General features: G+C 45.6%; 1 protein-coding gene and 1 long non-coding RNA gene across 7 annotated transcripts in view; one reads left to right on the forward strand and one right to left on the reverse strand.

The window, feature by feature from the left end:
- The window catches only part of LOC121089846 (endoplasmic reticulum-Golgi intermediate compartment protein 3), a 30,493-nt gene extending 5,295 nt beyond the window's left edge, over positions 1–25,198 (reverse strand). For 2 of the 6 annotated variants that reach the window (XM_040597503.1, XM_040597502.1), the window contains exons 1-10: positions 16,768–16,921; positions 16,547–16,617; positions 15,921–16,008; positions 14,526–14,645; positions 10,644–10,737; positions 9,332–9,497; positions 7,604–7,661; positions 4,057–4,088; positions 3,320–3,416; positions 1,902–1,966 (exon numbers count right to left, since the gene is read on the reverse strand). In XM_040597503.1, coding sequence (XP_040453437.1) covers positions 1,902–1,966; positions 3,320–3,416; positions 4,057–4,088; positions 7,604–7,661; positions 9,332–9,497; positions 10,644–10,737; positions 14,526–14,645; positions 15,921–16,008; positions 16,547–16,617; positions 16,768–16,855 — 879 coding nt within the window. In that variant the 5' untranslated portion in view covers positions 16,856–16,921. Of the gene's footprint in view, positions 1–1,901; positions 1,967–3,319; positions 3,417–4,056; positions 4,089–7,603; positions 7,662–9,331; positions 9,498–10,643; positions 10,738–14,525; positions 14,646–15,920; positions 16,009–16,546; positions 16,618–16,767; positions 16,923–25,176 lie in introns of those variants that run through there. The other 4 variants (XM_040597508.1, XM_040597505.1, XM_040597504.1 and 1 more) reach the window with 4 other exon arrangements.
- Positions 500–15,211, forward strand: LOC121089847. The gene is made up of 3 exons (XR_005828399.1): positions 500–510; positions 6,979–6,982; positions 15,080–15,211. It is a non-coding gene; the product is annotated as an uncharacterized LOC121089847 (long non-coding RNA).
- Positions 25,199–25,570: the final 372 nt, after the last annotated feature.

The raw sequence follows: 25,570 nt of genomic DNA on the forward strand, positions 1-25,570 counted from the left end.
ACATTTGGGGCTTCCAGCTACTGAATGCATAACATAGCCCTGGTACACATCTGGCAGCACACTTGGAACCATAGTTACCATAAGTATAAGCATGATGGTCTACATGGATTCCATTCCTGGTGACTAATAAAAAGCAAGTTTTTTGTCAGAAGTCCTTTGAAAACTGAACAACAGCTCTACAGTACAATGTGAGATTTCATCAAGAGAAACAGAAGCCATGGTATGCTGGGAGGTGGCCACAAAAACAGGGCACTGATTAACTGTCCTTTGTACTTCAGGAATTTTAATCATCCACAGGAACTTAAAATTCAGGAATTTTAAACACCCAACATTGAATCCAAGCAGAATGAGCTTCCAACATGGTATGTAGGTTCTCCCAGTATCACCTCATAGCAAGTAACTTCCACCCAATTTCCAGGAGAGAACAGATGGGTCCTTTCTAGACAGGGCATTGAAGAAAGAGGGGCCCACAATAAGGATTCATCACATGAGTACCGAGTCTTGCAAACAGTTTCAATCTTTAGGGCAGATGAAGAAATACAAACTACATCTCCTTTTCCAATGGATTGTTAGATTGCTCTGCCCACGTGGCCCTACAGTAACTTCACTCGAATGCCTGCATTGTATCGACAGTGGCCATGTGCCTCCTCAGACCTGTGGTTCCTATGCGGCTTCTGACATAATGGGTAATAAATAACCTACTGGTGATTTACATTTTAGAGTGCCTCAAGCAACAGAGGCTGCATGGACGTGCAGTATATGTGGCACATGCCAGAGAGTGGCACGAGTTTGGGCGAAGAGCCTGAGGTGGTAAGGGTTCCCGGTGCTGTGTGGTTTGCACAGTGTTATAAAATTGTGTGTGTAGCACAAGGGAATAAAATTCTGACGTAGTTTCATCCACATGTAGATCTGTCTGTGCACTGAACAAGCCCTAGAACCAGGCCTGGGTTTCACCTCAAAGGAAACTGGTTCACGGTTAAAGTAAAGCTGGGCACGGGCCACTCACGCAGCATAGCAGATGTGCAACCAAAACCTGGGAGACAGCTAGGGAGCTAAGCCATCTTGTAGTGAATGTTCACAGAGGTACTAGAGCATGTGGCACCTGTTTCTTCCCCACAGCGTTAGGTAAGTACACTGGGTAGCACTGGTAGTGAAGTCTGCACAAAAGTAGAGCTGCTGCCTCTGTTGGCGTGTTCTTTGCAAAAGAAACGTAACAGCTTACATCGCTTTGCTGCCCTAAGACTATGGGGGCCCAAATAATAACTTTGGTTTGTTTTTTTTTACCAAAAGGAGGTTCTCTGTAACTCTTGAGATGCTGCAGAATGATGGCAACCAAAACAAATGAAAGAGAGAAATCAGAGTTCCTTCCGCTCCCTCAGGCTGGCTTCAGAAAGGGAGCATAAATTTGTGTCTGTTCACAGGGTCTTCCGCCTCACCCTGGTACCTCCCTGGCAATTTGTTTATCCTACTTGTCCCCAGAGAAGGACACATTCTGAAAGCAGGGCTGGAAATCTAGCCACCCTCTTGTGGAAGAGTTTTTAAATTGGAAACAAGCCTGATCGTGGGTTTTTCTCTAAAGAGCGTTTTTAGGATCTCCTTGCTGCTTTGACTTCTGAGCATGCAGTACAAGGGATTCATGAGGGAACGTGATGGGAATGGCATGGTCACCTTGATCTAGGTGGGGTGGAGGAGGCTAAGATCTGCTTCATCACGGCTGCAACATTACAGATAACATTACGCCGCAGAAACTGTTATTCTTGCTTCAGGTGGTGATATGAAGAAAGTCAAACAAGTTGCATTGTTTCTACCAGAAGTCAGATATGCTCAGTGTCAGAACCTGAGGACAAAGTCTGAAGGCTTTCGCTCACTTGCCAAAACAACAGAGAAAAAAAGGTACTTACCTCACCATCTACTTTCATATACACCGTGGGAACCACTTTGACAAAATACTGAAACATCATGGAAGCTATAAGCAAAGACAGAGACAAAATTAATAACCAGTGAAGAGCTTGAAAGCTTAACTGACAGGTTAGGTAGACACAAACTGGTTTTGTTCGACTCATCAGGGAACATCTTTCTTCACAACAGCAACTGGAGGCTTCCAAGGACAATAAAGTTAATCTCTGACATGACTTTTCCTTTTGCCAAAGCAAATCTTTTTCCTGTTCCAACCCAAACCAAAACTACTGGCATGTTGGCCTTGATGAAATGGAAAACTTTCTACAGAAAACTTCTTGAAAATTCTTATTTTAGCATGTGAAACCCCTTATTTCAACAGCATGGCCCCAAGAAAACACCAGCTCTAAACAGGCATCCTCTATTAACTTCAATTAGCGCTACAGTTTATGGCTGTAGAAGCATGGGTTTTACCGTATCAGGAGATGAAAAGGAAGATCTGGATCATTGAGGAAAAAAATACGATGAGAACTCCTGCTGCTGCCTCAGACCAGCCTGTTCCTTCAGTTCTCTTAAGGATAATGGAAGGCAGGAGTCACTTTGAAAACCTGTTTTCTATTAAATCCCCTAAAGAAGATTATCCATCTATTTCTACAGAAGAAATAATTGCCATATATAATATCTTTAGCTGGTTTGCAATAAACACAAATTTGACCTGCCGCCTACTTCTGCCACTTCTTTTCCAAAGCATGTCTTCAATCCTAATTCCTCAAGAATTTGGAAAATTTAAAAGAACAGATTCAGGTAGGGTTACCTACCACCACCTCAAAGCAAACTACTTCTTCCTCCAAGCTTTATCATATAAAAGCACCCCAAGTACCTGCAAAGACAAACTTTGCAGACTTCAGCAGATCTGAAAAAATAACAAATTTCTGCAGTGGTGTATAAAGTGATACAGTCAGGATCCTTCACAGAAAATGCACATAAGCAGGCTTGTGCCAATAAGCCAATATTATAGTTTGAGCAGCAGTAGCACGAGGAGAGAATTGCCTTTGCTTTTCAAGCCAGCAAACTGGAGCTATAGAAAAGATGAGCAATATTTCAACTTCACTGCAGCTGTTTGGCTGTTACTGTCGGGTAGATCAAGGTCAGGCAGACACCACAGCTCTCCAGCAACTACCAATTAGGCCATGAACACCGAAAACAAAGATCTTTCCAAAAGGTCACAGAATCAAAACACATTGGCACATTTGTTCCAGATGAATGGAGGCAGCTGTTCCAGAAAGAGCATAAGGTGGAGGAGTCCATGTTTTAGGCATGTCAGGGTTCTTGTTTAGGACTGACTGGGAACTTCACTCCTATTCTTTTGTAACACTTATGAATACAGACACTTAAAAAGAGATTTCTCTCAGATGGCTTTTACCTTGGTGTGCAGTGACATCTGTCCCATCCAGAGGATTCACAATGCCTGGATAATCCCTTCCAAATGAAAGATGTTTGATGTAGTGCGTCATATTGATCTGAAACAGAAATGGTAATAACTCAAACAACTGCACAGCACCCGAGGGGCAAGGTAAGAAGCTTAAAGTTAATTATCTGTATAGTTTTCTGAGTGCAGCTCTGGAAAAGAGACAGGTCCTCCCTTTACTCTGCACATCCTAACAGTAAACTCTGACATACTTGCTCTTCTTTTTTTATTCATGGGAGATTCCAGGATGTGGACTTTCTCCTTTTCCTGCTGGAAACACCCAGACGCCAGTGCCCTTCCCCTCCACCTACAGTGCAGGCTGTTGCACCTACTGCTTTCCCTGCCATAGGAGCACGATGCTGTCAGCTGCCTCGGTGGCACTGGTACGGGCATCATCTGCTTTCCTCCCAGATCCAGAAGCAGCTGTGAAAATATCAGCCTCAGGAAACTGGGGAGCATAGCTAAGGAGCAAGGCAGTCTCGGGAAGAGGGGAAAAGGCTTGCCAAGCAACATGCAGATGTCCCAGACCATCCTTCACAGCCCTCTGTGAAAGCAGGTGCTAGGTTCTGCTCAGACTCGTAAGGCCAAATCCATCTGGGATCAGTATACTAGGATCTTAATGTGGCAAAGAGAGGGAAATCCAGAAGGAAAACAGACCAAGAAAACTAGAACGTTATCTTGGGAACACTTACATTATCAAGTCCAAAGCTCTGCAGATCGTGAACTGTAACAGAAGAACAGTTTAACAATATAGTTCACACTGTGATAACAAACATATCTGTTTACCTTATTCTAGCTTATGAGAGAGCTCCTCTCATTTCCACCGAGATCTAAAATGACATGAAAATCACCTGGGTTTCTCTTTTGCTTGCAGTAGGGCACATGATAAATAAAACTGCTGCAATTCCCCATGTGACATAGACTAGCCACTGCTACATGGAATGAAAGTATCTAATTTGGGGTTACTTCAGATTAGGTATTTTGGTCTTTATCTGAACGTGTTCTTAATCTACAGCAAAAACAAGACCCCAGGGGCAAGGGAGGAAAAATTCACTGTTATCTCTGTCACTAACTGATACACAAAACTTCTCTAACTACTGTAAAACACAGAGGCACAACAGATCTAAACTAACAACTGAGCAAGTGCCCTAATGAAATTATCATCATCTTAGCAATTCCCAGCGGCTCTGCCCATCAATCAGCCTTGCTACAGCTGCCCAGACAACACACGTGGAAAGGGAAAGTCTTTGCAGGGAGAGCCTGAGCAGGATATTTGCAAACAACTGGTAGGACCAAGGTGACTATTACCAGTGCCAGGGTTTGGGGTGTTTGGCCTGCCCTCTCGCTGCTCTTCCTGCATACAGCAAGGTGACAATGCCGGCAGCAGCACACACGCCCAAAGGCAGCTGGAAAACAGGGGCAATGGAAGGCAACTGATATCTTTTGGTTGGCTACTTAAATTACTTTATGTAATGCCAGAAGCATCAGTTTCAGGATGAAAATGTAACTTAAAACTTGATTTCAGTATTGCTCCTACCAGGTTCGTCTGAAGTCACACTATCATCTTAAAGCAGCCAGAGGCCATGGTGCATTTTAACACTGGTCAGCAAGCCAGACCTCAGCTTTCACCTTTGCAAAGAAAATCACGCTTCAAAAATCGTGGGCTATTTATTATTTAGGAGCTGGTGGAGTCAGATCACCAAGTGCTACTACACAATTAACAAAGCTCAGGAACGCTGCTCCCTTGAAGGGTTTCTGATACACAGCCTAGCACAAGACAGGCCAGAACACTAAAGAACTGTCCAGAACTAGCCTCTCCTTTAAAACATTTATTCAGCATGAGTGTGCTGTGAACTCAGGTTTTTTCCATTAACATCTATCAATAAAACACGAGAAGCTTTATCTGCATTTATACAAACCCCTTACTAAACCCAAAGAGATATGCATGCAGAACAGAGAACACACAGCTAGAAAAAGGAAATGCTAAACCTAAACAATACTCCTCCTAATGCTCTGATCTAGGGGAAGGCCCTTCCATTTCACAGTTAAAATGTTCAATGCTCAGAAACTAAGGCTGCAGTCACTGGAATTAAGACAATGGCTCTGCATTATAAAGAGCTCAGAGCTGCACTGGCTTCAGATACTCTTGTTGCTGTCTCTTATACAAACACAGTGGTTTGCGTGCCTGCGCTGGCAACTGGATCAAGGAACTCCTTTGGATTTAAAAAAAGAAATTCCGACTAAAAATTTGGAAATACCTGTGAAATGGTGGCCAGGGAAAGGAAAAAAGGGAGAAGCGGCCTCGGTATTACGTTGTGCCGTCTTTCTTAATGGTTACCAGCAACACCCTGTTTCGTGTTGCAATACTATCTGCAGTTAAGGCAAGAGTTGAGTGGCTTAGCTGTCAGTGAAGTGTCAAGAGCGCTGGCTTTTGCACAGACACCAGCAGGGTAACCTTCAACGAATAACAAAGTTCTACAGAGCACTTGGCTCTGGTGGATCGGCATTTAAACTGGACCTATTGCCAAAGGAATAAAAGAGCCTCTGTCTCCACATCTTCCTGTCGATGGCCCATTCCTGTCCCACTCTCCCTTCGAGGTGAACCATATCAGAGAGCCATGCAGCAGGCTGAAACATTAAGTACTGCTTTTATGTGAGGCTATTCTTCCAGTCAGAGTAGCTCCAAAGGGAGGTTAATCACACAGCTGCACAAATGCTTGTGCTGGCACCATGCAGTGATGCACAGGGAGGGACAGGGATGCTCCTCCCGGTAGCTGCTCTACTACAACCCGGCACAGGATGATGGCGGTGATCAGCTGTTAGCATGTGAAGTGTGAGCTGAGTAGTTGCAAGGCTGACAAATCTTACAGAGCAGCACCAGAGAAATTCAAGGCCACCCCTTGAGAACGACCAGTCATTAACTAACCTGTTACACTAGTTACATCATGCGTGACCCATTTTAACATAAATGGAGTTGGGGCTCTCCAAAACATTTCCCCCCAGTGCTCTGCTTGGGAAGTGGGGCCATGTGACCTCATGAGGGTCAAGGGCAAGGTCCTGCATCTGGGCCGGGGCAACTCCTCCCCGCCCCCCCCCCGCCCCGTATCAATAGGCTGGGGGATGAAGGGGTTCAGAGCAGTCCTGCAGAGAAGGACTTGGGGGTACTGGTGGATGAAAAAATGGACACGAGCCAGCAACATGCGCTCACAGGCCAGAAAGCTGACCATATCCTGGGCTGCATCCAATGAAGCATGACCAGCAGGTCGAGAGAAGCAATTCTGCCCCTCTGCTCTCATGAGACCCGCCTGGAGTACCGTATCTGGCTCCGGAGACCTTGGCAAAGCAGGTCCAGAGGAGAGCCACAAAAATGATCAGAGGGCTGGAGCACCTCTCCTAAAACAGGCTGAGAGAGCTGGGGTTGTTCAGCCCGGAGAAGAGGCTCTGGGGAGACCTTATTGTGGCCTTCCAGTACTTAAAGGGGGCTTATAAGAAAGATGGGGACAGACATTTTAGTGGGGCCTTAGTGGTTTTAAACTGAAAGAGGGTAGATTCAGACTAAATATAGAGAAGAAATTTTTTATGACGGTGGTGAAAGACTGGTGGAGGTTGCCCAGAGAGGTGGCAGATGCCCCGTGCCTGGGAACACTCAAGATCAGGTTGGACAGGGCTGTAAGCAGCCTGATCTAACTGAAGATGCCCCTGCTTCCTGCAGGGGGGCTGGACTAGGGGGCCTTTAAAGGTCACTTCCAACACAAACCTTTCTATGATTCTGTAAACTACCACTGTCATTCCGGCCACTGTGTATTTCTATATACCTGAGGAAGTCCTTCACAACTGAATTTTTACTCTGAAAGTTCTGAATTGCTTTAAAATTCTCAACAGCTTTTCTCCAAAATATCCCTTCCAGAGATAGTGATATTCAGGTCCTGGACCCAACACCATACTCCAGGTTGTTTTACTGCAGGGCAGCAAGGTTTTGTAGAACCAGTGAGGCTGAGAGGCTGCCCAGACACATTCTCCTCCATGTTCTCCCACACCCATGTGGCGGCATCTTCAGAAAACATTTTTCTATTAGTTCCTGATGGTTCTAAACATCTCTAACAAAATTTTACCAATGTCCTCCCCCCTGAAACAGTGCTGCTGTTAATCACAGATAGCAATGCAAAGATGTTCAAAGGAAACGGTCAGAAACGCTTGGAAGCTAAAGGTCACAATAAGCAGAAAAAGAAAATACTTTACCATGTACATGAGACTGTTGGAAACTTTTTCCTGGTGCAAAGTGGAAATTTCCAGCTACCTGCAGGAAACGGTAATCTTTCATTAAAAGGCCTGAATCTATATAAATAAAGCAGTCATACCAGTGGTTGGATTTTCAAATTTTTGTTTAAATGAGATAGACAATAAGCAACTCATTTTCATAGGTGACAACACCAGCAGATATTGTCCTAAGAGAGGTATGAATTTCCCCTCTTCCTCACAGGCAGTCATGTGGAAAGCCATAAGCACATACTGATGTTGACAACAACTGTTCTATGCATAGTATTTGAGTGGACATAAAAATGAGAAGAAGGAATCAAGTCTACCGGGAGGGAACTAACTGCTGCTGTATGAAATAAAAAGGTATCGCAGAAAAGGGGTGGAGAAAGTAACTGCGAGGGTGAGCAGGTAGGGTAAGAAAACCTTTAATACAATAAACAGCAGTGGTCCTATGTATGCATCCATGAAAATAAGCTGCTTTCAAAAACGCACTAAACCTACCACAACCCTCCCCCCCCCAAAAAAAAAAACACCAAACAACCCCCCAATATCCCCCAAAAGACAAAGTTTGTTAAAATTTTAACCTGGAATACGAAAAGGATATGGATATTAGATGTCAGTCCTCCCTGACACTCGCTAGCAATCATACACACCCTCCCCTGGAGGATTTCAATGCATCAAGCTCACATGCTACATTACAACTTTGATGACTGTGCAAACCTATCGCATATGTTAACTGCGGACCTGTTGAGAATGGAGATGCGCAGAAGTGCCTAACAGTGGCCCCCAGAAATTTCCCTAGTGACACCCACCCTTGGACTCTTGCTATCCACAGCACTCCCCTTTGAATCTTTCAATCTTTCTTGCTATCACACATTGTGACAAAGGGTCCCGTAATGGTTCAGCACCCATGATGATGCTCAAATCACAGTGTCTGGCTTCATGAGTGAACGGTTGGTTTTGGTTTTGTTTTGGGTTTGGTTTTTTTTTTTTTTTTTCAGAAATAAAGAATGTTGTCTCCAGAAATAGTACACAAAGATGTAAAAAACCCTCCAAATTTTGGAATTAAAAAAAAAAATTAGCCTGGGCCTGACTGCTAGAACGTACTTGGGTATGTAACCTGCACGTCCAAGTGTGTTGAGCTCGGTAACCTGTCAAATGACAGGGTAGTTACATAGACATCCGGTGTATCTTGTACTACATTTTCATACACCAGTTGCAAAAAACCACCTCTTTGAATACCTTCAACTTTGACAATCAACTCCAAGTCTTGCTTCCACCGGTTTTCTAAAGAAGGGAACATTTCACTCCCTCCAGCACCTCTGCTGACAAGTTGTTGGTTACTGTTATCTCCAGCACCTGCTGGTGGTCTCTGCTTTGAGACTAGAAGGGCAGGTGGGACAATCTAACCTCAAAGAAGCTGCCTCTCCTCCTCCAGAAACTTTGGTAAAAAGACTCGCTAGCTAGATGGTAGCAAAAGCTAAGCTTCTCCATCCAGCCCACCTCATGAAACAGAGAATTAGCCCCTTCCCACTGCTTTTCCCAACTCTCCTACTGAATCCCTCTACAGGCGCAAGCACCTTGCTGAGCCCAGGGGTTAATACAGACCTGTGAACACCTACAGCTGGAAAAGGAGTGGAATGCCCCGACTGTGCCTTCTCATGCCCATCACCACCATGCAACAGGCTCATGGCAAGACCCATCTCTCACCTTGTTGACCTCTAGGAAACCGTACACTTGGCAGCCCTCGTTCTTCTGCTCTTGCATTTTCTGGCTAAATCCTTCCCTCTTGCACTGCTCTATGCTATCTGGGTTCTTGAAGGCCCAGCCTCGTCGCCTGTATGCTTCTCTGACATCGTCACAAGTATTACAACACCTGCAAAAGCATAAGCATCATCTTCTCATCTTTACAGCGAGACAGAGACACTCCAGCTCAGGACTCGAATCCCTGGTGGATCTTATTTCAACAAATCAATGATGCAAACATCAGGGACTAAACACTGAAAGGTGGTCTAATGCTCCTGAAGGAGCTTGAGCTTCCTGACGTACTTTCTGAGATTTCGGCACGAGGGTACAAGCTGTTTTAATGCAGCACTTAAGCCTGAAGAGGGCTTTAGTTGTCCATTCAGACAGCCAAGTCAATCCTCAGCAAAGAAATTTGCTGCAGAAATGACATCAGTGTCCCACATCTCTGAGCATCTTGGAACTTCCCCATGTGAACAAAGCATCTGCCTGTTTCTGTTCCTCCCTTTCTCTGTTTTTAGGGCAAGACTGCCAACATTGGAGGAAGGGTTAACGGCAAACTTTCTTCATTGCTCTTCTACCTCTGGACAACATCTTGGTCACCAGAAAAAACAACTGTCTGTCTTGGTTCCGTGTTGTGCTGGACAAAACAAAAAGTTGAAGGCTGGAATCATAAATCCCTCAAGATGGAAACATCTCTGGGGAAGGATGCAACTTGACAGATGGGTCTAAGTAAATTACTACAGACACAATAATAGCAAAGGATAGTCCAGAACCTGCGGACTATCACAAATCCATTCTTACACAAAATTGCAGGTAGAAGGAATGAGAAACACTGAATGACACCCATCGTTTGTGTGAGTGATAGGTGTCTGGTCTTTGCTCCCATAAGGATGCAAAGCCTGCAGCAGAAGCGAGGAGGCAAAGCCATGACCAGGTTTTTTTCCAAGACAGCTCACAGAACGGTAAAATAATTTACACAGCTCCCCTCTGGACACCAAATAATCCCAGAAAACGTTCTGGTTGCTGAGGTACAATCTTTGTGCTACTGCCCTTAAACAGGCATGCAGACAAAACATACAACCTAACCCTACATGCTCTTAACAATCATGAGTGCAGCATAGGCATACTAAAACACAACAGCTCTCACCATTCTCTGAACAGGTGCCCAGGAGGATTGCACTGCACAAATCTTCACAGACATTTTGGAAAAAAACCCCAACCCACATATGCCACATTAACTGTACGGATTCAAGCACTAAGAAGATGTAAAGGTTACCGAATGTCCTCTGACTCTGCCCCGTAACAGCTTTCACAGCGATCGGCATCCAAAGCATTTGGATCAAACACCTTTTCTTCTTCTTTCCCCAGTTCTAAGACAAAAGAGCATTCAAAGTCACGAGGCATGTCTAGAAACGCTATCTTGTACTTCTGCTCTATGCACAGAAACTGTTCTACACATGAATGAAATGAGTTTGTGTCAGAAGCTGCACATCCTGCACCCGAAGCTCACCTGAAAGAATGCAGAACCTGTTGAGCTGCAAAGTAAGATCAAGCAGAGTAGCATTTGTCATCTGAAGAACACCCTCCACAGAAAGAACCAGCCACCTGAAAGCCTTGTTGGAGCGCTGATCAGATGTTACTTGCACAAAGGCTTTGTTAAAACTTTGTCTAAAGCAGACACAAACAGCAAATTGCAACTGATACAGGACCTGTTACACAAAAAATATTTTAAATAGCAGACAACAGGGCGTAAAGCGTTAATCCTGCCCCAAGATACGTAGGGAACACAGTTATACATTGCTGTGGAACTAGATCAGAGTGGGAATCTCCCAAGCGGAAAACTGACACTCAGTCCTCCAGAAAAACGATGCTGACAATGCACACACATTAACCACTGGCTTACTAGAAATCTCCAAGGAATTTCTGTCTTCATCATGACTTTACAATTCTGCCAGTGTCTGCGCCCCCTGTGTGTTGAATGCGCAGCTGCAGTACAGCTGGGGCACAAACTCATGGAGTTTTATGTTCTTAAGTGCAGAAGGCTGCAGAGGGACTCGTAAAAGAAGAGATGAGAGCTGGTGGCAGCTGAAACCCGCCAAAGGGCAAGACATGCCTCCAGAAAATTCAAACAGGACCTTTGTTTTTCCAAGAACCAAAATAAATACCAAAGGTCTGCAAATTTTGGAGTTCGGAATAAGTGAGCCAAGGAACTGCATGTCTAAAATTTTCAAAACCATGGGTTCTTATTAGAAGAGGCCCCTTAAAACCAGGCTGTTTCACTCACAAATCCTGAAGGACAAGACCAAGTCTGCTGGGTTACAGAAGCCCTCTAAGGCTCACTCTCTAGGTACCGCCGCACTACCCTCTTACAAGCCTTGAAAAGGTGGCTTCTTGGATAACTAAGGCTGGGGCAGGTGATAAGTCAGACACTGCCGAGGGGACAAAATGTTATCAGGACCCTCTTTGTTGAGATTGGGAAGTATAACAGGTGGACAGAAGTGAGTATTAAAGACATCTGTATTAGCCACAGAAAAAAAGAGATTTTAATTAGAAAGTATGAAATATGCATGAAAATCAATCATTAACCCCACTTCTTTAATCAAATACTTTATGGTAGTTATGATCAAGCAAATAAAAACTTTTAGGAAAATATACTCATTCTTAAACAATGGTATGAGACTCAATTTCTACAGCTTACAACATTCAAACAAGTTGAAAGTACACATAGGAATTCAACCAGTATGGGTTTTGATCCTGTATTTACACTAAAAGATAGTGTCAGGAAGAATGCAGCTTAATTCCTACGTTTTGTCAAAGCTGTGATTCCTGCCATTTGAAGAACACCTGTACAACACACGGAATCTTTCAAGATATAGCAACCAGTAACAGCTTTCTGAATGCAATCGGTAGCTGCCTGTTGAGTTATCTCAGAGAGCACCCAGAGGTACTGCACACAGCTTGGATACTATAAAGAAACTGCAGTACATGAAACCCCACATGCAAAGTTTCTTGCTGTTAACATGGTCCTCAGCTTGCATGCAGATATGACACATGACACAGGAAAACTCTGCCCATGTTAAAAGGAAGGAAACAGTAAGAACCACCCATAAAAAATCCAATCCTCTATTGTCATTCAATAGAAATGAATGAGATGACATCCCAGCACAGAATGCAACCTACCACAGAAATCATTAAGCTATTAACTATTTTAATGTAACTATGATCAGGAAAAGCCTCCACATACTACTCCATAATATTTAGGTATGCTTTGTTAAATTTAAGGTCAATGTTACAGAAAATGTATTTTTAACTAAGAAATTTAAAGTGCCGAAGCAGCTAAGTGGCAGAACCAGGTCTCGTCCCTAGCGTAGCCCTAATCCAAGGCTGGTTTAAAACCCAGTCCAGTTAGTCAGTGGGAGAACAGAGAAACAACAGATGACCAATTTGTGCACACAGGTGCTCTCAGAAACACAGGTGGTTTTAGAAAAAATAGTATATGAGAATAGGAATTGCTTGTTCAGAGACTAAGCGCGCTTGAAGGAGCGTGTGAGTTAAAGTTGGCAGAAAGAAGATCATGATCAGAGGAGGAGCCTGGAGCCAAGGCAGAGCCTGGAACCGAGGAGATGAATCACCTGGGACAGTCAGGCGATGGATTTGCAGAACTGACAGGACCAAAGGAAACTGCTACAAACTTCAGATGTTGACTAATGGTTTGATAAGTGTATATAAGCCGTGCTGTATCGCTTGGTTCTCTGCCACTCACTGGGGTGGTGGCCCAGCTCTGAGTTGTGACTAAAGAAAGCCCAGTGGTACCTATGACTGTAAATTTTTCCTTTAACAGTCAATACTGCTATAGTTGCCATTTAAATAACTGACTGAACCAAGTGTTACTAATAGAAACTGATAACCATAGAGTTTCATGAAGATGAGTGGACACTTCCAATCTAACATGCCACACTGGTGATGGAAATCAAACTAGCCATGTCCCTTTTCCAGACAGCAGAAGAAATTGCTTGTTGCATGCAATGGAACTTGATTGCTTTCAAAATGCCTCTTCTGGATGAGATGGTTTGCTCCCTTCACGTTTCTCTTCCTCTCTGTTGATAATATAAGGAGTGAGAGCAATCGGTTCAGACCGAGTAATCCCCGTTGAGGCTGGCAACATAAGTAAGGCAGGAGGCCTATGTGTGTTAACAGAGAATTAGATACAGAAAAGTGGGGTTTATCCCGAGACATTACATTTGTAACGCCACAGCCTCTGAATACAGAAAGGCTGCTAAGTGACACCATAGTAAGAACGTAATCACCACATTCCCGTGACAACAGGAGAAGCTCTTGTACCTACCCACTGTTCAGCTCTTGGCTTAGTTTAGTCTTTCAGCTTCAAGAACACAAAAGTTAAATCTGAGTTACAACAAATCAGCAAATTTCGTTCATGCCAATACACGGAACTACACTATCTCCCAGAACAGATAATAAAGAGCTCACGTTTTAGAAAAACAAAGTCGGGACACTATTATCATTACATTGCAACACTACCAGAATTGTTCCTAGTTTGTATCAAAGTAAAACAGTAAGTCATAACATGTAAAAAATGCAGAGTAGAGCTTTACATAGCCAAGAACCACTTACTCCAACTTGTAACTTATTGATATTTCAACTGAAATATATTTATCAGGTATGCATTGACACACGCAAAATAAACACAGTAAGATGATAGCTTAGGCTTAAGGGTCAAGTCAGCGGAGCCTTCCCTGGAGAGAGGCTCTTTCCTCTAACCAGCTCGTCCCATCTGCCAGCCTACCAGGATTTAAAGATGCAACCAAAGTCAAGTTTTGCCAGACCAGCTGCTTGATTCCTAGTAGGAAAAGCCCGTTCACTCAGCAGCTTTGCTCCTGAAATGCATCCATGAGTCCTTGTCCCAATTTCAGAGGGACCAGGCAAAGACTTGCCTCGCAAAAGTACCGAGTATAACAAACAGGAGCTTGTCTGATCTACCAGTGTAATGGATTAGCTTCCTATAAACTCTTCAAGAGTTTGTGGCGTTTAAAATGCTCTGATTTCAGCCATCACTTGTTTCCATGAACCTCATAGCAGGCATACGGCGATGGAAAGACTACGAGAGCATCCATCCACAAATGGCAGAATAGCATCTTACCATGTCTCTCAGCCTCTGGAGTCACACGATTGCCAGCCTTATCCAAGCGCTGTTTAAACAGATTATGCTCTACGTCCAGCTGCTGCTCTCCTGCCACATCCATGGCATCGATGCTCAAATCTGAAAGCAGTAAGCAAGGAAAGCGGTCTATGAACACACAAGTGTTATGGCCTGTGACAAGCTGAGGAAGTGAAAAGACAGAAACTTTCAGCCAGCAGGGTAAGAATGTGCCAAACTGGGAGAGCGTGTACGGCTAGGGTCAAGTGACCGACGAAATAAAACGCACAATGCAGCATGCTAAATGGCCCTCCCAGGTACGGGGTTTGGTTTGGTGTCCCAGAAGGACCGTTTCCAACTTCCAAGAAAGCGTTACCCTGAAAGGTAGACGCGCTTAAGGCAAAAAGCCAAAAGCAAACCCCTCAAAGCCCAGAACCATTTTCAGGAACACAGGAGTTAAGCCTAAAATTGGTTGAAAGCTGCCTCCTACCTCTTCCCCCGCCACCCTTCCCCCTTCAACATCAGCACATTTCCTTGTGATCCCTTTTCACAAAAAGATGGAGGCCTGTGGTATCAGCTCGGTACCGAAGCACCACGATTCGCTTGCTGGCTACGTGCTCTCTTAGAAGGCTGACAGCTTCTCCGCACACAACAGCCGAGGATTCCAGCCTCTCTAGCCTTCCCACACCGTTTTAAAATTAAGGAAGGCAAAGACCGGTAACACCTCGGGGGGTCAGGAGGAAGTCAAGATTCACTACATCTAGAGCCCAACGCATTACCCAAAGGAATTACCACAACAGAACAAGAGGCAGGAACAGGTAGACAGGCAGATAACATGCACAGCAGTAATACCCAGTCAGACTTGAAGGACTTCCAGTCACTTCATCCCGCAACTTTGTTTTGAATTTAGTTAAAAGGTAATCAGATTCTTAACGCTCATTCTGCTTTTATAACTTCTGGAGAAAGGCTAACACATGGCATTGACATTACAGTCAGAATTCAAGTACCAAAACCATGGCAAAGCTGTGCCTTGCCAAGTGACTTCCAAAGCAGGCTCCGGAGCCTTTCAACAAGACAGGCAAATCTGGAGTCCCAAGGGAACTCTGTGCCAGCTCCGTCAGTGCGACCGAGCTCTCTGACCAAGCACACCGCCGTACAGAAATGTAAGTGGGTTTATGCCTCAGGCTCATTTACAATCCAGAAAAATAATACTGCCCGACTGGACGCGCTGGTTTAAGCGCCCAGCAGGCCTGGCTGCGTAACCACGAGGCACCAGCAATTCCTCCCCGGCTGCTGCCCAAGCAGCGGCGCAGCACTCGGCAGCAGCGGGCACACGGAGCCCCGTGGGCCCTCGGCAAGTGCAAAACTTATCCCTCCGCAGTCAGCAGTCCGACTCACAAGCACAAGGCATATGTGGAAAAGTAACATCTAGATTGATCTTCAGTTTATCTCCCCTTGATTTGTCAACGTACAATTCCGGATGAACCTAGGTACAAAGGAAAAAAAAAAAAAAAAAAAAAAAAAAAAAAAAGAGAGCCGTTTCACTGGGAAGCAAATCCAAAGGCCTCTTCCCCTCGGCTGCTCCGGCCCAGGAGCTGACTGCCAAGACACAGGATCAGCGAGACCCCTGAGCTGCTGCCTCCCACACCTTCCCCCGTTTGTAATACTTTTTAAAGAAAGACAGCAATCGGTGGGGGAAAGGGGGGTGAGGGGTGGGGATCCCGCCACCGGCTTTCTTTCCTTTCCCTTGCCCGCTCGCAGGGGCTGGAGAGGCTCCTGAGCCGCCCCCCTGCGACAGCGTTACCGCAGGCCCCGATGCAGCCCCTGCGGCCCCAGCCCGCTGCCACGGCCCCGGCCGGCGCTGGGGGAAAGACAAAGCCCCGCGCAGGGCTGCGGCGGCTGCAGCGGCTGCCCGGGCACCCGGAGGCGGCGGGGGGGGCGGCAGGGCGCCGCGGGCCGACCCCCCTCCCGGGCCCCGCCGCCAACAAGGGAGCCACCGGGGCCGCCCCATCATCGCTCCTCACCTCCTCGGTGAGGTAGTACTGCAGCTCCGAGAAAAAAAGCAGCACCATGATGAGCCCGCTGACCACCGTCACTGCCGGAGAGACGAGAACCGCCGTCAGCCCCTCCAGTCCCGGTCCCGGCCGCGCGCCGGCCCGCCACGTCCCCCCCCGGCCAGCCGCTATCCACGGCGGGGGCCGGGTTCGCCCGCCAGGCCCCAGCCGCCCTCAGCCCGCCCGCTCACCCAGCGCGCCGCCGCACGTCTTGACCCGAAAGTCTTCCAGGGTCTTTGGGAAGGCATCGAACCGCCGCAGCCGCCGAAGCGACTCCATGGCACCGCGCGGGCCGGAAAAAACGCGACTTCCGTGGCCGGGCCCGGCCGGGCCCGACGCCGGCCCCGCCCCCGGCCCCATGGCCCCGCCCCCGGCCCCATGGCCCCGCCCCGCCGGGCAGCGCGGCCCGGAGCCGGCCGAGGAGGGGCTGGGCTGCCGTTCCGCGCCGGGCCGGGGCTCGGTGCCGCCGCGGGCTCCCCTCAGCCTGCCGGCCCCGGGGCTCTGCGGGGGCCGCCTGCGGGGTGCGGGCTGTGCCCACAGCGGCTGCCTGGGGGGGGGCTCGGTCCCGAGGCGAAGCTGCTGGCCCAGAGCAGCAGCCGCTCGGTGTCACAGCCCCCCGGCCCGCCGCTGACTCCGCCTGCAGAGCGCTGCACTCGCTTACAGACGCGCTGCCGAGAGCAACCGAGCTGCCCCCCGACCGGCTGGCACAGCGACGGGGCAAAAAGCAACTCCTTGCGGAAGGGTACCCGCTGCCGGAGTACGGAGGGGAGAGAGAGGGAGGCAGGAGGAGGAAAGACCCGCTCCCTTGTTCCACTTCCAACCCTGCCGCGTACTCTGCACCCCTTCATTCCGGTAACACCTCACTTTCCCATCACAGGGAACGGCTGTGAACTCAAGGTTAAATCGTGCAACAGCTCATAACGGCTTACTTGTGCAGGGGAAACCCTTGTTGAGCTTTTCCTAAGCCACATTCACACCACTCGCTTTGTCCTACTCAAAAAAGTGCACTCCTGCAAAATCTCTCCTATTTAAAAAAATATATATTTAAATTTGCTGTTACTAACAGATGCTTCCAAATGCAAACAGAGCAAATGCACCCCTATTTCCCACAGCAAAACAGCGCATCATACGCAAAGGACTGAAATGCTTGAGCCACGTGGGTGCTTTTGCATACGGAGGCAATAAGTATTAATGCCCGGGCTGCGAGTGGGCAAAGGGCAGAGCGCAGGGAACCCCGCAGCCGCAGCGGGCATTCCCGGGGTCCGGTGGCGTAAACTGGGCTGAGATCCCGCCCAGTGCTCGCCCGGTCAGTGCTCAGCACGGGGCTGGTGGGGACCTGCTGCCATCTAGCGACAAAAAATGGGGTACTGCAGCCAATCTATCTAACACACTTATTTTTATTTATTTATTTATTTATTATAGGAATGGAATCAATAATAACAAATGCTGAGAAAGAAAAACAGCTGAGCAGGTTTTTCTGAATTATGGTGACTGAATTGGATGAAAGGAGGAAGCAAAAATGCCATTTAGCAGACCCTTGGTATCACCAAATACTCTTACAGAATGTGGCGTTCCCACTTGGCTAGCACTAGCTAGGATAAATACTGGTAACGATTGTTTGCTGTTTCTGTCCCCTGAAGTCTGCTCTGAGGACTAAGTGATACATTCCTCCTCTGTGAATATCATTAACGGTATCTGGCTTCGCTTTGCTTTGGTTGTTTCCGTGTTTTTTAAAAATTGTATTTGCGTATGTGAAAAGGGAAAGATATGATGGTTACTTTTTAGATTAATTGCCATAGCTGAAGTTGAAGAGTCCAGAAAAATGTAAGCTGGCTGAAGAAATGGGTCGACCTCAAAGATGTGCATCTCCAAACAAGAGAAATCCTGTTTCTCCTGATGAGAAAGGATCATTGTTAAACAGCCATCGCATTACCACATCACCAACATATAATGCCTAATGTCATACATGCATTTATTTCTCGTTTGAGAATGCTGTCTATGGAGGGTTTCTCTGCGCTGTAGTTCAGAGACCTGTAACTTTGGCTTAATTTAGACCTGAATACACTACCTAGAAATGAATCCAGTTTTGATGCAAAAGCAAAAGGGGACAGATGTTCTACTTTTTTAGAAGTTGTTTCAGTGGCTAACTGCCTTCACTTAGACCTCAGTTTCACTTTTTTTAAAATGTGAATGGTTTTAGTGTTAAGCAATAGGTTCTTCACATATGTCTTTTGCATAAATGTCAGTTCCTGTTAAAATCAATTTATAGAATACTACACCAACTAACTTAAGATGATCTCTTACCTTTCAGACAAACTGAAAGACGGAGATTTGAAACTCTTAAATTGTACAACCTGTTTTCCCAAGCGCAACTTTTATGCCTCTTCTCTGTGTTACATAGAGTTTTCCAAGAACTTAAGATTCTGAGAACTGAACTAAGCATAATATTCCAGCATCTGTCTCATTAATGACATGAAATAATGTCTGAATTTCTGTTCATGACTATACCATACATAGATTCAAGGATGAAGTTACTCCCTTTCATTATGACATCACACCAACCTCTCCACCATTACACCTAAAGCCTCCTCAACCATCGCTTACCACAGATACAGTTCCCACATACGAGACATGGGCTCCACTTCATCATCCTAATCGGGTTTTGGAGTACTGCAGTAACGCACATTTTATTTGAATAGGCTTTACCTGACTGCTCAACTCTCATTAACGTTTATCACTGTCAAACATCTCACAACTTGCAGGTTTGTAGCTGTTGCATTCGCTTCCACATAATCAGGAGAACTACCGAATAATGTGTGACATTGAATTTACATAATTTCCTTATAAACACTGAAGTCTCATGAACCATTTTGTAGACGTGCTAGCTGTTACTCCAACAAACCCTCATTACTTAGTCTTACAAAGCACTAGCCTTTCTAATGAGAAAAATTTAGGTACTGTGTGGACAATACCTTGGAGGTAGGGAATATACATGACACTTTGCTATCCTTACCAATTACCATTTTTCTAAGAGTATTAAATTTCTCTGGGAGAAATGTATTTTCCATAAGAGAATTTTCATTCATATTAGCTACATTCCCAGCCTTAGTTTTCAGTTTCAGACCAAACTAATCGGAACTCATTTTTTAAAAAAAGATAAAGATGCAGAGTCATCTTTAAGAACTCTACCTACAAGTAAGCAGCTTTCAGTATTTGAGTAACTTCTGCAGATCTCCATTGCCCAGAGTTCAACAGGCAGTAGCCCTTCCTCTAGACGACGAAAGGTGGGGATCGCAGATGCTGCACTGCCTTAGCAAATGAAGGCATCCAAACAAAATAACAAAACTGATTTATCAAGTTATAAATAAAAAACGTAGTCCTTAACATAAGACATCAGTAGATCTGCATAGCAAACTTTGCTTTCTACCAGGAGTATGGTCTAAGCACTTCCTGAAACAGGAACGGCAGCAGCATATTTACTTAAGACTTACCAAGGAAACTAACACACTTGGAATGGGTATGGACAAACAGCTGCTGTTCTTTACTGTTCTCCTGGTAAGAAGTGGTATGAATGATTTTCTATAGTCTTACACTTAGCCAATCAAAATTCTCCTTAGTAACCTTGCCACGTGACCTGGATACTTGAAGTTTTCCTGACTAAGAACAAGGTATAAAGATAATGGGAAAACCATGACTTTAATTGGTAACCTGGTTAACATCTAAGGATGCGTTTTGATTATGGAAGAATTACTTTAACATTATGAACACAGTAAGAGCACAAGCTATGAAAACTTGCAACAATTTGAGCCATCTCGCCTGCTATGGAGTAATCAAGAACTGAGAAAATGAAAAGCAAATTTTCTCTAACAAGCTCAAGTCTTTCTGGCTGAAATTATATATTAGTAATTTATGTTAAGAAATTCTAACGAAGAGCACAAGAAAAGTTGATTAGTCTTTCCTGCCTGTTAACCCCAGAGAAAAAACACAGTTAATGAATGTAAAGGAACACCTATGAAGGGACAGTTGAAACATATCGAAGACAGTAAGTTTTCACACAACCATGACAGAAACCATAGTTCCCATTGTCATACCTAGCTGCTGAAGCCAAGAGCGTGGACAGAATAGAGACAGCACTCTTTGTGAAAGATCAACAATATTCCCTGATGGCAGCTAACATTAACAAGTTTTAAAATCGATTTAAGTACCATTTTGCAGGGCTCAAAACCACCTCATTATTACTGTGGCGTGAACACCAAACTGAGAAACAGAAAAGGTTTGAAGCACGATGCTAGGATATAGGAGGGTTTCTTACACCTCTCACAGATGCTGACCATCAGCAGGCCAAACTACATGAACCTGGAATGACAATTCTCAAGTGAAACAACTGCAATAGGTGCATCTGACTATGCAATCCAATTAGTTCAAGAAACAGTACCCACCCATATGAAGAAATGGGTAGTTTCTCAAAATGCTGTTTGGCGTCAAGAGTTATCCAGCCAACACCAACACATGCACACACAACACAGTGCAAATCAGATGTACTAAGCTACCCTTTGAATTGAGGGCACCTCAATGATTGTTTACTAATAGTTAAGACAAAGGATAATTAGAAATGGTCTATCAACAGAAAGATCCCAGTCTTGAAAGCACAGTATCTTTATCACAGACACGCCCAACCATGGGCGGGGTTGGGGGAATTTAGAAAAAAAAAAAAAGGAAAAAAAGAAAAAAAAAGAGAGAGAGACAAGTAAAAAGACTGGTAGAATTCAGTGTAAAGCAAAAAGAAATCCCACTAAACCATGAACACGTAAGCCTAGTGCCGCGGAAAAGTAACTTACAAGAATATCCTTTTACACAAAACCTCAACGGGTGTAAACACTTTCTTTTCACTAACACATTCCTATTTCTGCCTCTTTGCTGCTGCTTTCAGTCCCTGCCAGGGGAGGGAGCCCAGGTTAAAATACATCAGTACATAGCCCAAGGACTCCAAGTCATCCCTGCGAGATTGCTCTACAACAGTATAAAAAAGTGGACTCAGGAGTACTGGAAAAACAAAAGACTGTGCAACAAGACCATCATAAAAACCCTTTGAAAAACAAGAGAAAGCTGAGAGTTACTATGCCCAGGATAAACTCATCCAGTACAAGAAAAAGCCTATCACCCTTGCAATTATTAAAAAAACGTGCTAATTCCTGAGAATTACAATCTGACCAATTCCCACCCAATCAAGAGATAAGAGGCCAAGCACACTGCACTGTTAAGTGCCATAAATAAGGATCATATTCTATGCCTCATTAAAGCAACATCTACTTGTGCTAAAATTATGTGCATCAACACTTCTAAAGTTTCTATGTATTGCTTTCTCCAGCTTGCTGATTCCAAGATGCGTGTTGATGGATGCATAACAGTCAGTTCCTGTTGAGTTTTTATTTTCACGATATGGAATATGTTGGTGAGTTTGAGAGTCTCGATACTTCTTTGCTAAACCAGAGTCTATTATGTAGACAAGATTGCCTTTCTTCCCAAGGCCCATTAAGAAGTTGTCTGGCTTCACATCTCGGTGGATGAAGTTCTCAGAGTGAACAAATTCAATTCAACTAATCTAGATAAAGAGGAAAAAAAAAAAAATCACTCGAGAGAGACTAGGCATACACTTTTTTCCTTATAAAAACACTAGCAACGTTGTCTTAATGATAAAAGAGGTAATGAAACTTTTTATTGTAAAATGTAAGGGCATTAAAGAGAATATAATTCGACAGACAATACATAAACCTCTCCAGCTCTTTCCCCGTGTCTATTTTACATTTGTTTCCCAAAACTTTCTCGGGCGAATTTCTTTTGTCTTTGAGCAGTGCAACAAATGGTTTGCAAACAGTGCAAGTCTGCTTTTTAAAAATCAATTAAGACTTTGTAATCACTTTAGATGGGGCGCTTTGTATTTAAGAGAAACAAAACCAATTTTGAGTCTTTAATGATAACAGGCCTATTCACCTCTAAATTACAGAAGCAATGTATTTGGTTCAGCGAGTAATAGGACTGTTTCGAGACTAAATTTCCTTGAACAAAAACTGAAGAGATCTTCAAGACTCGGTCCAAACGGCTCCATTACCATTACATTGTAGTCCCCTTCAGCTCCACACCACTTAATTGTGGGAACGCACACCAGAGAAAAAGAAACACTTTATTCAGTGTAACAATTTGACTTATATACAAATCTTCAAGGCTCCTAAGATGAGTTCTAAGAGGGTCACGACAGTGAATGTTTGTACTCACAGTGAAGCTCAATATTTTATGCAACCGTCAGCCAAGAGAAAGGTGAAAAACTCACCATCGCTGAACATTTCACCATCTGTAAGCTGCCCATCCTTAGCATAAAGGACTCCAAATTTAAAATTCACAGGTCCCTGAGAAATAAAACCAAATATTATAGGATAAACAGACAATCAAACAAAAGACCTAAAATAATGTTTCCTCCAAGGACTTTTATATACATCTTTTGTATACGTCCTACACACGGGAATATACACTTCATACCAGCTCCATTGCATGCTCAAGTAGCAGATACCTAATAATTTACTTTTGATCACAGATTATGAATTTTATGATATTACTAAGTTGCTCATCCATTAATGTGATATATTATGCCGGTGCTTAAAATGATTTTTGATCTCATATTTGCACAGAAATACCACTTTTTTTTACTGCAATAAGCAATTGATATCTAAGTTGTTATAAGACACTAAGTAAGTGCTAGCAGTGAAAAGTTTACATTTACCTCTTGCTCTTCAAGAGCCAATAAATCCTGTAAACAGTATCTTTAGCACACTGGTACTGAAGACAGCACAACCCCCCGTGTAACATACTCATGTATTTGTTTAATTTCAAAGTAGCCAGTTCAACTGATAAAGACAGCTTATTTTGTAACTGTAACCCTGCTCCTCATTATTATCCTGCTACCGAAAGAAACAAACCACTAGCATTTATACGTAACAACTTATTTTTCCAGAAAATAATAAAAAGCCACAACCAACCAAACAAAAAAAGAAGTCACCTCCTACCTTTTGTATCTCAGGATGAAAAATTTCCCTTGGGCTCTTCCCAAATTTGTCAAGACTCACAGCACTGAAATGCAAATGAAATACTGCTTTATAGGAGAGCAAGTATACATTTCAACATTAAACTGCTAACTGGCTGTAGTTAGAACAGGTTTCAAAAAGAATTGTTCAAAGAGCCTTGCTTACGTGGAATTTTTTGTTGAAGAGCCATTTATTTCCCACAATACTAACCTCTAAGACTTCCTAAACTTCTTTTGGATTTTAAGAACAGAAATAACTAGGACCCTGCACGGGGATCAGGTTTAAGTGTACTGCATTTACCTATAAAGCACAGAATTTTATTCCATCATCCTTCACTTTGGCTTTATACATAATTGTTGTGAGCATTTTAGGAAGGCTCAATAACCTATTCTATTTCATAAGCTTCTCTTCTATCTCTTTTAAAATAATTCAATGCATGTCAAATGAAAAACGAGCCGTTCAGCATCAAGTTCACACCCCAAAGATCCACAAGCAAGATCAACTGCCTCAATCAACACAAACACCTAATTTATAGCATTTCTTCCTAACTCACGTTTCTACATGACTATTATTTTTGCCCATTTTTTCCCTAGCATTAATTTCTGGAGCTGCGCAGCACGCCACGGAGTGCCAAATGCAGTCTGAGGCACACTGAGCTGACACAGAGGTCACATCTGATGCACCTTTCCATCATTGCTTATGCTAGGTCACCATGCGGACAGGATTTCCCATAGTTCCCTTTGAAAGCAATTAAAATGCTAAAATTAATTTACAAAAAAGCAGGTTTATCGTGTAACTGAAATTCTTTGAGATAGTCGGTACCTAGAGTCATGCTGGCTGTGAACAGGGTGAAATGGCAGAAGGCTATCAACCAGGCCCAAGGGAAGGTTCGAAGGCTGTAAGAGCTAAAGAATAATCAGGGAAGCCACGAGGCACCACCAATTCCTCACGCTTGCCCTTTGGAATACTTTTTACAGAAAGACAGCAGCCGCGGGGGTGGGGGGGAATTTCCGCCGCCGGCTTTCTTTTTTGTCATGCCCGCTCGCAGGGGCTGGAGAGGCTCCTGAGCCGCCCCCCTGCGACAGCGTTACCGCAGGCCCCGATGCAGCCCCTGCGGCCCCAGCCCGCTGCCACGGCCCCGGCCGGCGGCTGGGGGAAAGACAAAGCCCCGCGCAGAGCTGCGGCGGCTGCAGCGGCTGCCCGGGCACCCGGACGCGGCGGGGGGGGCGGCAGGGCGCCGCGGGCCGACCCCCCTCCCGGGCCCCGCCGCCGCTCCTCGCCTCCTCGCTGAGGTAGCGGCGCAGCTCCGAGTAAAAAAAAGGCAGCGCCGCGAGCAGCCCGCTGACCACCGCCGCTGCCGGGGAGACGAGAACCGCCGGCAGCCCCGCCGCGCCCGGGCCGTCCTCCCGCCCCAGCCCGCCCGCCGCCGGCACCAGGCGCTCCCCGCCGCGGCCGAGCGCCGGCCCGCCACGTCCCCCCCGGCCGGCCGCTGCCCGACGGGGAGGCCCGGGCCCGCCCGCTCACCCAGCGCGCCGCCGCACGGCCCGGCCCGAAAGCCTTCCAGGCGCCCGGGGAAGCCCCGCTCCGCCTCAGCCGCTCCGGGGCGCTGCGTGGCCGGAAATGAACCCGCCTTCGGGGCCGGGCCGGGCCCGCCGCCGGCCACGGGCGTGCCCACGGCCCCGTGGGGTGTTGCCCCTGCGGCCCCCTGCCGCCCTCCCCCCCTGCTATAGCCCCTGCCTTGCGCCTCCAGCCCCCTCCCGGCCCCCCCTCTGCCCAGCCCCGCACCCCCCCCCCCTCTGCCCAACCCCCCCTCTGCCCTGCCCTGAGAGCCCCCCCCCCCGCTCACTCCGTTGGCCCCCCACGCACCGCCCCCCTGCCCCCCCCGTGTCCCCCGCCCCCCTGCCTCCTCCGACCACCT

This window comes from Falco naumanni, chromosome 6 (genome assembly GCF_017639655.2).
Source record: "Falco naumanni isolate bFalNau1 chromosome 6, bFalNau1.pat, whole genome shotgun sequence".
NCBI classification, from domain to species: domain Eukaryota; kingdom Metazoa; phylum Chordata; class Aves; order Falconiformes; family Falconidae; genus Falco; species Falco naumanni.